Here is a 12,716-nt window from a genome sequence, read left to right on the forward strand (position 1 = left end):
GTGGGGGTGAGGGTCCGGGCAGTCTGGGTGGGGATGGGGTGGGGTGGGGGTGAGGGTCCGGGCAGTCTGGGTGGGGTGGGGGGGGGGGGGGGTGAGGGTCTGGGCAGTCTGGGTGGGGATGGGGTGGGGTGGGGGTGAGGGTCCGGACAGTCTGGGTGGGGATGGGGTGGGGTGGGGGTGAGGGTCCGGGCAGTCTGGGTGGGGTGGGGTGGGGTGGGGGTGAGGGTCTGGGCAGTCTGGGTGGGGATGGGGTGGGGTGGGGGTGAGGGTCCGGGCAGTCTGGGTGGGGGTGGGGGTGGGTGGGGGTGAGGGTCCGGGCAGGCTGGGTGGGGGTGGGAGGCACAGCCCGCGGTGCCTCCCGCCCCGACCCCGGGCTCCCCCGGCAGGTGGATGTGGTGGTTAGCACCAAGCCTGCCCTCCTGTGAGCTCGCCGTCCTGCTGCTGTTAGTCACCTCCCTAACAAAGCTGGCTTTTGGCTTCTGGGACAGCTGATTTCCAGGGGATTATTTGTATTACACACTTTAATGCTTTTTAATAGCAAATTCCTAATTAAATGGAAAGTCCTTTTGGAAGCGAGGGAGCAGCAGCTGCCGCAGGACCCAGCGTGCGGCACTGGCAGCCGGGGGAGCGGGCGAGGAGGGGGTGCGTGTGAGCCAGGGTCAGGGCGGGAGGCACCGTGGGCTGTGCGCCTGCGGCACCTGCAGCTGGAGAAGCAGCTCCTGGTGCCCCGGAGAGGAGGGCGAGGAGGGCGAGGAGGGGGAGGAAGGGGAGGAGGGCGAGGAGGGGGAGGAGGGCGAGGAGGGGGAGGAGGGCGAGGAGGGGGAGGAGGGGGAGGAGGGAGAGGGGGGGGAAGAGGGGGAGGGGGAGAGAGGGGAGGAGGGAGAAGAGGAGGGGGGGAGGGCGAAGAGGAGTGGTAGGAGGGAGAGGAGAGGGGAGGAGGGAGAGGAGGAGGAGGAAGGGGAGGAGGGCGAGGAGGGGGAGGAGGGGGAGGAGGGAGAGGGGGAGAAGGGAGGAGGGAGAAGAGGAGGAGGGGGAGGAGGGCGAAGAGGAGTGGTAGGAGGGAGAGGAGGGGGGAGGAGGGAGAGGAGGAGGAGGAAGGGGAGGAGGGCGAGGAGGGGGAGGAGGGAGAGGGGGAGAAGGGAGGAGGGAGAAGAGGAGGAGGGGGAGGAGGGCGAAGAGGAGTGGTAGGAGGGAGAGGAGGGGGGAGGGGGAGGAGGGCGAGGAGGAGGAAGGGGAGGAGGGGGAGGAGGGCGAGGAGGAGGAGGGGGAGAGGAGGGGGAGGAGGGCGAGGAGGGAGAGGAGGAGGAGGAAGGGGGGAGGGGGAGGGGGGGAGGGAGAGGAGGAGGAGGAAGGGGAGGAGGGAGAGGAGGAGGAGGAAGGGGAGGAGGGCGAGGAGGGCGAGGAGGGCGAGGAGGGGAGAGCGGGCTGAGGGCAGTCATGTTAGGAGCACCCCGCCTCGGGTCCCATTGGTGAACCTCAGAAACACTGCGTTTGGGGTGGAATCGGGGGCTGAGGAACAGAGCCGATCAAATAAGGGAAGCCGTGAGAAGTGTAAACAGGCCCAGGCCCTGGCTCAGGCCTCGCGTGTCCCGGGGGGGAGGACCGTGGCCTGGGCCGTGGCTCGGTGCCGGGTGTTAGGCCCTGGCTGGTCCCGCTGTGGAGGAGGGGGTGCCGGGAGGCGGCCGGCCCCGGGGAGCCGCTGGGACCCGGAGAGGGAGCTGTGGTGTGGGGAGAGAAAAGGTGGGTTTTCCGTCTCCGAGGACACGGCCGTTCGGCTCGGGGAGGGGCCCGCACAGAGGCCACACAGAGGCCGCTCTGGGGACAGCTTTCCTTCCCACCCAGCGAGCTCAGTGAGGGGAGGGCCAGGGACGGCCGGCCGGCCCCGCAGCCGACGCAGGGAGCTGTGCTTGCATCGGAACGATGCTCAGCGCTTGGCGCTGAGCCCAGAGCTGGCTCTGTGGGCAGAAGCCGGAGGGAACTCGGGCGTCGGGTTGGTTTTCTGCCCGGGAGCTCGGGGCGGGCGGGCGGGCGTGGGAGGGCTCCCTCTCGCCAGCCTTCTCCGCGGTGGCCTCCCGGACCCGCCCGTGCTGCTGCAGGGACACCCGTGCGGGTCTCTCCCCCGGGCTCCCCCGTTCGGCGGCCCGGGTGTGTGGGCCGCTCCACCTGTCTTACGGGAAACGGGGGTGCAGTCCGGTCTGTGGAGACAGAGAGAGCTGGGCTCACATCTTCACCCACCACCGCATCTTCGGCCTTTGGCGAGATAGTGTATGTTCCTGCCCTAGCCAGTTTGGCTCAGTGGATAGAGCATCGGCCTGTGGACTGAAGGGAGCTAGGTTCGATTCCACTCAAGGGTACATACCTCGGAGGCAGGCTCAAGGCCCGACCCCGTGTTATTGTATGTTCCCGAACCTCCCGTGTCCTCCTCTGTGGGATAGGAGTAACACCCATCTTTCGGTGGTCGTCAGAAATAATAAACTGGGTCCTTCCTAGCCCTAAACCCCCTAGCACAGGGTCTGGCGCATAGTAGGCACTCAGTACATGCCTGTAGCGTAAGTGATGGATGCCGGGGGCTTACAGAAGGCCTGAGCATAGTAAGCACTTAATAGAAGGGTTCCTGGTTTTTTGTGGTTTTTTTTTGGTGTGTGTGTGTGTGTGTGTTTAATATATTTTATTGATTTTTTTACAGAGAGGAAGGGAGAGAGATAGAGAGATAGAATCGTCGATGAGAGAGAAACATTGACCAGCTGCCTCCTGCACACCCCCCACCTGGGATGTGCCCGCAACCCACGTACATGCCCCCGACCGGAATCGAACCCGGGACCCTTCAGTCCGCAGACCGACGCTCCACCACTGAGCCGAACCGGCTTCGGCTAGAAGGGTTCCTGTTGTGTTGCGTATTGCCTCCCATGCTCACCGCCGCCTTGGCTCCCCACGCCTTCCTGCTGGGCTCTCCCACGCCCTCTTCTCCCTGGACTCCTCTGAAAGAGCTCAGGGTCTCCCTCCTGCCATTCTCTGTCCCCCCTCGGTAAGCCTGGTGCCCTCCCTGGGCATCGCGCTGTCGCTCCTCCTCTCCCGGGACCAGCTTCTCTCGGACCAGCCCCTCCGAAGGTCCCCGCTTCTCTCCGTCGTCTTAGTTGCATCGTCTTAGCCGCGAAGCTTGTCTGAGGGGGTGACCGGGGCGCCGACCGCGGGATCTGGGCGTCTCTGCGCCGAGGCTGCGTGACCTTGGCTGGGGGAGCACGGGGCACGCGGCCCCCGCTTCCGGAGGGAGCCGGCGAGGCTGGCGGAAGGGGCCGGGCGTGGGTCCCTCGGGAGGAAGGAATGGGGTCTGCAGGTTCTCGCTGTTAACGTCTGTCCGTCTCCTCTCTTGCAGTGCGCCTCCATGACAGCATTTCCGAAGAAGGGTTCCACTACCTCGTGTTCGACCTGTAAGTGCACTTTGTGAGGACGCGGGGCCTTTCCTTCCGCCAGGCCCTCCGCCTCGGCCCCAAGGGGAGAGTGTGACTCTGAACTTCCTCTGGCAGCGGTGTGCTGCTGAGGGCCCCCGGGCTCTGAGCCCCAGAGAGGCCATCGCTGGCGCATTTCTGTGCAGCAGCTTGTCTTGTGCAGATGCTTTTGTCGTGTTTCTCCGCGTGTTGTCCTCAGTGGAGAGACAGACTGCAGCTCTTTGCACGACCCGAAAAATTCTGCGAATGCGTAGGTAGCTTATGTTAGTGGTAAACCGGGCTCTAACTGGCCGCTCCTCCACTTGGTTGTAGTCTAATATCTTAATAGCGGGTGTCTCTTCACCTCCGGAAATGCCTCTTTGGTATTTTCAGGGTCGGGCCTCAGTCCTTAGTCCCATCATTCGTCAACTTCACGCCGTAGGTCTGTTCTCTTTGGGAACAGAAGCCGGATCTTCGTGTTTGTGTTGGTCTCAAAGCGAAGCCTTTCTGAGGAGGGCAGTTATTGTCTCTTGGGTCCCGGGCTAGTCATCTCGGCCGGAGCATTAGCTCTCTGTGGGTTCTACAGGCAGATGGGCAGGAGCGAGGGGAGGCCCAGGCCACCCCGAGGAGCAGCCCCAGGTCATGGGAGGGCTGAGTGTGACCTGGGCTCCCGGAGGACATGCCATGGAGGGGGCCCGGGGGTTTCTTTAAAAGCCGTTGTGCAGTGTGGCCGTTGCCTGTCGGGGCTGGGGTTGGCTGGCTGGCTCGCCTGCCTCCTCTGATCCTCTGTGTGTGCTGGTTGCAGGGTCACTGGCGGAGAGCTCTTTGAAGACATCGTGGCCAGAGAATACTACAGCGAAGCCGACGCCAGGTGAGGTGGTGGGCACCCTGTCAGGCAGGTGTGGATCTTGGCCCTCTTAGGGGCGCGGGGTCTGCTCGAATCGTCGTTGGGGGAGATCAGAGGACTCTTGTCGGGACAAAGGTTCTGTGCATTGTGTGGGTGATACAAAAAGGTAAAAACTCAGCACCTTGCAGACCAGATTTTTTTCCCAACGCCCCTACAAGCCTCCACGTCCGTCGGCCCCAAATCCCTCTCCTGTGCACTGCGTGTACTTGCAGGCATGCCCAAGGCTCGTCCCTGCCCCTTCTCTTTCCTTTGACAAATCCCACTGTGTATAAAGAAAGCATCCTGGGGGTGATCCGGAAATGGGGGGACATGGTGTATGGCCCAAAGCGTTAATAATCCAGCCAGGAACCTTGCGGGAGACTTCAGCCTTGACCGTGTGAGGGCCGTTCCCTGCCACCCCTCAGCCCCAAGCCCTGGGTGGAAGCCCTGGCCGCTCCTTTCTGTGACACAGCAGATTCCTCCCGCACCACAGCTCTGGGCGCCGTCTGGCCTGCCTTTCCCGCCTCGGCTCCTCCCCTGGCCCCGACTTTGTTCCGAGGGTGATGTCCCTACAACCTGGTTTTGATCATCCTGCCTGTAGCTCATCGGGCACGTGTGGCAGCTCTGGCCGCCTCCGAGGAGGAGGGAGCCTAGCTTCCTCACAGCATTTCTCAGCCGGGAGAGGCCATTGTTTGCTGATCAACTTCAGATGCTGGGCCTCAGGAAGAATTCTCAAGTGGGGAGCTGGATTCCAGTGCCAGCAGGGGAGGACGAGGCTTCGGGGGCGGGGCTGGGGGAGGTGGTGGTAGCTCAGGGATCTGGCAGGGAGGAGGGAGAGCTTGGGGGGGGGGGGGGGGAATGACTGTACCAGTGGGCTTGGCCTGGCTCTGCTGGGACACTTCGCACTTTTGCCATTTTTGGCCAGAAGGCGCTCCCTGCTAGCCGGGCTCTGTTCTAATTATACATTTTGGCGGAAGTGCCTCTTCAGCTCAGCCCGTTTGGCCTCCTCGTGGGCTGTGTCCTGTGGGGAGGCCTGAGCCCCCAGGAACCTCAAAAGCCCCTTTGGCTCTTGTGCAAGCCCCAGGGTCAGATTTTAAGGAAGGAGTCCTAAGTCTGGGTCACGTTGAAACCGGTTTGGCTCAGTGGATAGGTCCCAGGTTTGATTCCGGTCAAGGCCATGTACCTTGGTTGCGGGCACATCCCCAGTGGGGGTGTGCAAGAGGCAGCTGATGGATGATTCTCTCTTATCGATGTTTCTGGCTCTCTATCCCTCTCTCTTCCTTTCTGTAAAAAATCAATAAAATATATTAAAAAAAAAAAAAAAAAAAAAAAGTCCAGGTCACCAGCCCAGCACCCCCAGACCCTGCAGGCCTGGTCCGTATGCCCGGTTTCTTCAACCTCAACCTTGGGGCTAGATTTTTTTAAATTATTATTGTTTTTTAAAACTTTTTTTAATTATTTTTTTTTTAAATATGTTCTCATTGTTTTCAGAGAGGAAGGGAGAGGGAGAGGGAGAGAAACATCAGTGATGCGGAACTCGCACGCGCTTTCCTTGTCCTCTTCCGGGGATGGCGACTCAGCCATTCACCGCGGCCCAGCGTTCCGCACGCCGTCGGAGGCTGTCCCACCACGCCGCCTTTAGCAAAACTAGGCCGTCCCCATCCCCTGGCAGTAGAACTGTTTGCCTTTGTACCAAGGAGGTTGGGAAAGCACCAAAATCTGCGTGTGGCGCGTGCCCAGGCCGACTCCGCGGAGTCCGTGCCGGGAGACCTGCAGTTCTAATGAGCTTGTCTGGACCGAAGAAAACGTGTCCGCGGGGCCTGTGGCCGGCCAACGTGTGCTAAACGTGTCCGTGACGGGGCCAGCGTGCTTTCCTCATCGAGGAGCAGGAAATCCTTGTGGAAGTGTTGAAGGCACAAGCACACAAAAAAAATGTATTCAGAAAAATGTATTCAGAAAGTATTCAGAAAGCTAATGTATTCAAATAAAAAATGTATTCAGAAAGCTAAATCCATTTGAAAGGGAAGCTTTCTTTGAGTGATAAAAGCAATTAAGAGGCTAAAGGAAACATCAGTGATGATAGAGAATCATTGATCGGCCCCCAGGCTCCCTTCTGGGGATCCAGCCCACAACCCCAGGCATGTGCCCTGACTGGGAATTGAACCGTGACCTCCTGGTTCATAGGTCAGCTCTCAATCACTGAGCCACGCCGGCTGAGCGGGCCAGATGACTTCGTTGTGAGGCGCCCTCTGTACCTTGTAGAGGTTTAGAACTATCCCTGGCCTCTACCCACTAGATGCCAGTAGCACCCAGCCCCTCAGTTGTTGTGACAATCAGAAAAGTCTCCAGGCATTGCCAAATGTCCCTCGGGAGGCTGAATTGTCCCCCAGTTTTCATCGCTGCTCTAGACTGTCGACACTCTGCCAAGAGTTTGACTGTAAGTGGGGCAGGAATGGTTGGGAGTTGGGCAGCCTCATTCAAGAATCAGCAAGACTGTGACTATCTTAGTTTGTCTTCTTTTTTCTTTTTCTTTTTTTGATATATTTTATTGATTTTTTTTTTTTTTTTTTTTACAGAGAGGAAGGTAGAGGGATAGAGAGTTAGAAACATCGATGAGAGAGAATTATCTACCAGCTGCCTCCTGCACACCCCCTACTGGGGATGTGCCCGCAACCAAGGTACATGCCCTTGACCGGAATCGAACCCGGGACCCTTCAGTCCCACACTCTATCCACTGAGCCAAACCGGTTTCGGCAGTTTGTCTTCTATGCAAAATCATTATCAGGCATGCTTCTTTAGCTACTCTGTTTTGTCAACGATTTTTTATGAGTGTATTTGAGTGAAACTGATAACAATTACCAGGAAGCAGAATCTCAACTGGTTGAGAAAATTCTCCAGAAAATGCCAGTTTTGCCACTTACTTTATACATCAGAATCTAAAGGCAAGCCGAAAGGGGGTTACATGAAATCCATCGGTGATAGATTAGGGAGGGAGGAGAAACCAGAGGAGGAAATCTCTGGGATTGGATAAAAAGCAAACCAAATAGACACTTCTTTGACATCTGTGGATGTAGTAACATGATAATAGCAATGAAGGGATTTGTGGTGCCCTGGTGTGGTGGCTGTGCTTTGAGAAGTGGGGTGGGGGGAGAGGGGAGAGATTGTTTTGCGATCCAAGGCTGTATTATCAAGGATGTTATTTTAGATGCACAAAGATGACAGGCTCAGTTAAGGTGAAGATTGACCTTTGCTAGGGGAAAATACTGCCTTAGGCCATAACTACCCTCCATGAGCTGCTTTGAGTTTAGAAAGTTTTAGTTTCAGACCATCCTCTGTGGTTACTTTTGGTTTCTGAGTTTGTAAAGCTGCCGCGCAGGCCTCCGTGAACTTGTCAGGCTTAGTAGGCGGCCACACTTCCCCCTTTTGGCCATAAATCAATCCACAGGATGCATCGGTGACCAACCTTTTGGTTGGATAATGTGGTCCCACAGTGCTAGGCAGGCTCATTCTTAGGAAGTCTGAGTGTCTTTTTCTCGCTGAAGCATGGACCATTAAGGATGGGACAAGACTGTAAACTTGGATGGAAGTCAAGGTTGAATTTTTCTCAAAAGTGAAAAGCAGATACAGTGGAACCTCGGTTCTCGAACTTAATTCATTCCAGAAGGCTGTTCAAGAAGCATTGGTTTGAAAATCAATCATTTTTTTTTCTCATCAGAAATAATGTAAATGGAATTAACACACACACACACACACACTTTTTTTTTTTTAATCCATTCTGGACCCCCAAATGATTCCCTGGGTTTGTGGGTTTTTTTGTTTGTGGGTTGTTTTGTTTTGTGGTTTTTTTTGTGTGTGTTTATATTTTTATTGATTTCAGAGAGGAAGGAAGAGGAAGAGAGAGGGAGAAACATCAATGATGAGAAAGAGTAATTGATGAGCTGCCTCCTGCATGCCCCCCATTTGGGGATCAAGCCTGCAATCTGGGCATGTGCCCTGACTACAGTTGAACCGTTGAGTTCCTGATTGATCCTGATTGATCGTTGTTCAACCACTGTGCCACCTCGGTACTCTTGATGGCCTCTTTATGTTTTAAAATGTGCTGATCTTCGCCTTCCCCAGCCACGGAAGCATTCTCTCCTCTGCTTTCTGCCCAAGATGTGTTTTCAGTCATGCTGAGGTATCCACGTGAAAGGGCGGTCCACTCCCAAAACCAAAGTTTGGGGCCACAACTGAGACATTTCCTCTCTATGAACAGCTTGGTCAAGAACCGAATTGTTCGAGGAGGGAGATTTTTGAGAAACAAGGTTTGACTGTAAATGGGAGGCAGTTAGGTCCTCTGGACCTTCATTCAGGAAAACAGTATAGACTGTTTTTAACCTATACGCTCTCATGATCCGAGTTTTACTGGCCTCACTTTTCTATATTTTGTGTCTAGTATGACATTTATTTATAGTTTGAGGGCACACTATGTACTTGGGTGCGCTGGGCCCCTTGGAGGTACATGGTTCCTTAAAGATGTCTGTGTACTGGTTTGATCTCCCCCGCTAGATGACAAACTTTAAGGCAGGCTCTGGGCCTGGTTCCTTTTTATAGCCTGTGTGGTTCCTGTGGGCACCCAGTCAATGTTTATGTGAACGTGCGTGCACCTATCCCAAGACAGTGTAGGTTTGGTTGGACTCTCCTTGCCACCACAGGCCTCTCCCCACTAGAGGGGAAAAGAGAAGACAGGAAGGGGTGGGCTGTCCCCTCTCAGGGGCCTGGGGTGTCTCCAGTGTCTTGGAAACAAACTGGGCTGTGTTGGACCTTCAGTCTCGGGAGGCATGGCGGACGCTGTCCTAGTTGCTCCTTTGCGGTTATCTATCGGGAGACTCTGGACAGTCCACGCTATCTGCCTGGGACTCCGGTTCTTCTTCCGTAAAACGGGTTGAGCCAGATAAGCGGTTCTCAACCTGTGGGTCGGGACCCCTTTCACAGGGGTCGCCTAAGACCATCGGAAAACACAGATATTTACATTACGATTCATAACAGGAGCAACATGACAGTTAGGAAGTAGCAACGAAAATGATGTTATGGTTGGGGGTCACCACAACGTGACGAACTGGATTAAAGGGTCGCGGCACTAGGAAGGCTGAGAACCGCTGAGCTAGAGGATGTCCCGAGTCCAAGGTTGCGTCTTACTGCTCAGTGATTTCCCGTGCTACAGGTTCTCCATGCTTTGGTCCACGGCCTGTGGTTGTGAAGGAGGTGGTTTAAACCCTCACGGACATTCCTCTTCCTTCTGCTTTTGCAGCCACTGTATACACCAGATCCTGGAGAGCGTCAACCACATCCACCAGCACGACATCGTCCACAGGGACCTGAAGGTACTGCTCCGGCTCCCCGTTTGCTTTCCTGCTCCTGAGGTGTTGTCGCCACCTGGTGCCGGGTGGCGGTACTGCGCGGGCCCGCCCACACTGGGCTCCCTCTGGGCCTGAGGGGTAGGCGAGGGCCTCACAAGGTTCTGTCTTCTCCTCCTCACGCAGCCCGAGAACCTGCTGCTGGCGAGTAAATGCAAGGGCGCCGCCGTCAAGCTGGCCGACTTCGGCCTCGCCATCGAGGTGCAGGGCGAGCAGCAGGCTTGGTTCGGTAAGCGTGACCCCGTCTTCCTGGAATGCGGCCCCCGCCCTTCCTCCTCTTCCTGGTCGGCCTTCTTCCTCCAGCACCGGCGGCCAGACCCTTAATGGCCTCGGCCTCCTCGGGGACGGGCGGAGAGGGCGGGGAGCGCTCCGAGGGCCCTGCGTGACTCAGGGCAGGCGTCTGGCTGTTGTCGGCGCCCCATCCTCGCTGCCCCTGGGGAGGACGGGCGGGCGTTCCTGGCAGGCACGTGGACGTGCCCTCTGATTGCGATTCCGGGCACGTCCTGGGAGCTTGAGGAGCCAAAGCATCCGAAGCGAGAAGGGGCCGAAACCGGTGTGGCTCAGTGGATAGAGCGTCGGTCTGCGGACTGAAAGGTCCCGGGTTCGATTCCGGTCGAGGGCATGTACCTTGGTTGCGGGCACATCCCCAGTAGGGGGTGTGCAAGAGGCAGCTGATCGATCATTCTCTCTCATCGATGTTTCTAACTCTCTATCCCTCTCTCTTCCTCTCTAAAAAGTCAATAAGATATATTAAAAAAAAAAAAAAAAAAAGAAGCAGCAGCAGCAGCAGCAGCAGCAGCGAGAAGGGGCTTGGGAAACTGTACTGGGTTTAAGGACTGTTAGTGGGTCCCGTGAGAGAGAACATGTGCCTCCTCCTCTCTCTCCTGCTGCAGGCTTTGCTGGCACCCCGGGTTACCTGTCCCCTGAGGTCTTGAGGAAAGATCCCTATGGAAAGCCCGTGGATATCTGGGCCTGCGGTAAGCCCACTCCCCCCGCGCAGCTCTTCGGGGTTCGGGGCCCTCGATGGCGAGAGAGCCTGGCGCGCCCCTGCCGGCCCGCGGGCGACTGGGACACTGAGGCCATGGTGTGTGCTCGCACTCCCCTGCCGGCCCGCGGGCGACTGGGACACTGAGGCCATGGTGTGTGCTTGCGGGCCCGCGGGCGACTGGGACACTGAGGCCATGGTGTGTGCTCGCGGGCGCGCGGGCCTCTGGGACACTGAGGCCATGGTGTGTGCTTGTGGGCCCGCGGGCGACTGGGACACTGAGGCCATGGTGTGTGCTCACGGGCCCGCGGGCGACTGGGACACTGAGGCCATGGTGTGTGCTCGCACTTCCCTGCCGGCCCGCGGGCGACTGGGACACTGAGGCCATGGTGTGTGCTCGCGGGCCCGCGGGCCTCTGGGACACTGAGGCCATGGTGTGTGCTCGCGGGCCCGCGGGCCTCTGGGACACTGAGGCCATGGTGTGTGCTCGCACTCCCCTGCTGGCCCGCGGGCCTCTGGGACACTGAGGCCATGGTGTGTGCTCGCGGGCCCGCGGGCGACTGGGACACTGAGGCCATGGTGTGTGCTCGCACTCCCCTGCTGGCCCGCGGGCCTCTGGGACACTGAGGCCATGGTGTGTGCTCGCACTCCCCTGCTGGCCCGCGGGCGACTGGGACACTGAGGCCATGGTGTGTGCTCGCACTCCCCTGCCGGCCCGCGGGCGACAGGGACACTGAGGCCATGGTGTGTGCTCGCAGTCCCGCGGGCGACTGGGACACTGAGGCCATGGTGTGTGCTCGCGCGCCCCGGGGAGGGCTGTTCCCCCACGCCCGCTCCCCACGCACTCTCTGTCCTGTTCCGTCTTCCTGAAGAGGGGTGTGCCCCCGCCCTGGAGGATGGGCTGTGCCTCAGGACGTCCGGGCGTGGCATGGCGTCACGGGGAGCGAAGCGCAGCGGGAAGGGCTGAGATCCCTGTGGGTTTTCCTGGTCCCTGGGCAAGGCGAGTGACGCGCCCCCGTGACCCGCGTCCTGTCTCGTAGGAGTCATCCTGTATATCCTCCTGGTGGGATACCCCCCCTTCTGGGACGAGGATCAACACAAGCTGTATCAGCAGATCAAGGCCGGAGCCTACGACGTAAGGCCCGCTGGTTCCCACCCCGTGGTCTCTTCATGGGAAGGGGCAGGGTGCCGGGAGGGGCGGGGGCGTGGAGGACCCGGCGGCTGGCATACAGGTCTCCATTCTTGCCACCCACTGTCCCAGGGAGCGGCTTTTTTTTTTTTTTTTTTTTTGCAGCCATTCTTGGTGTTGGTAAAGCCAGGAGCCCACTGAAACCCTTGGGCATCCCCCTGGGGCATGGAGGGGGGGCGTGCCGGCTGACATGGGGACGAGGCGTCTGGCAGCTGTGGGGCCTGGGGCCCCCCGTGGCGGAATCGCTGCTTCCTCCCAGGAGACGGGCCGGGCTGACCCAGGAGGTGCTGGAGTCCCTTTCCCGCTCTGAGCTCGCAGTCCAGTGTTCTCACCGTGACGGCTGGCTTCCCGTCCTGGCGCGGGGGCCGGGGTGCCCCAGGCTCCTCACCCTTCCCCAGGCGGCGTTCGCTGCAGCCCCCGCTCTCCCGCTGACGAAGATGGAGCCCGCCTGCCAGGGTGCGAGGCTCACACCCCTCCTGCACCCTTTTCTGCTCCTTAGTTCCCATCACCAGAGTGGGACACGGTGACCCCGGAAGCCAAGAACCTGATCAACCAGATGCTGACCATAAACCCCGCCAAACGCATCACGGCTGACCAGGCGCTCAAGCACCCGTGGGTCTGCGTAAGTGCCGTCACCCGGGACGGAGGAGGCCCGTGGGCCCTCGCACCCGCCTCCCCCTTTTCATTCACGAGCAGAGAAGAGTTATTCTGGGCCCTGAGCAAGGACTCAGCAGAGAGGGAGGGGCCCGAGTCAGTGAACATCGCATGGAGGGGTTCCGGGGACGTGTGGGGCCAGTGGGCCTCTCCCCGCCTCCCTCCCCTTCACTTGTCCGGT

At 58.6% G+C, this 12,716-nt stretch overlaps 1 protein-coding gene across 25 annotated transcripts in view; it reads left to right on the forward strand.

Annotated features, from left to right (window-relative positions):
* CAMK2G (calcium/calmodulin dependent protein kinase II gamma) overlaps nucleotides 1-12,716 on the forward strand; it is a 65,160-nt gene that overhangs the window by 20,826 nt on the left and 31,618 nt on the right. For all 25 annotated transcript variants that reach the window (XM_036437754.2, XM_036437742.2, XM_045581708.1 and 22 more), the window contains 7 exons: nucleotides 3,374-3,428; nucleotides 4,231-4,296; nucleotides 9,602-9,674; nucleotides 9,834-9,936; nucleotides 10,601-10,684; nucleotides 11,733-11,827; nucleotides 12,381-12,503. In XM_036437754.2, coding sequence (XP_036293647.1) covers nucleotides 3,374-3,428; nucleotides 4,231-4,296; nucleotides 9,602-9,674; nucleotides 9,834-9,936; nucleotides 10,601-10,684; nucleotides 11,733-11,827; nucleotides 12,381-12,503 — 599 coding nt within the window. The remainder of the gene's footprint in view (nucleotides 1-3,373; nucleotides 3,429-4,230; nucleotides 4,297-9,601; nucleotides 9,675-9,833; nucleotides 9,937-10,600; nucleotides 10,685-11,732; nucleotides 11,828-12,380; nucleotides 12,504-12,716) is intronic.

The sequence above is a fragment of the Pipistrellus kuhlii genome, unplaced genomic scaffold, assembly GCF_014108245.1.
Source record: "Pipistrellus kuhlii isolate mPipKuh1 unplaced genomic scaffold, mPipKuh1.p scaffold_m20_p_15, whole genome shotgun sequence".
NCBI lineage: Eukaryota > Metazoa > Chordata > Mammalia > Chiroptera > Vespertilionidae > Pipistrellus > Pipistrellus kuhlii.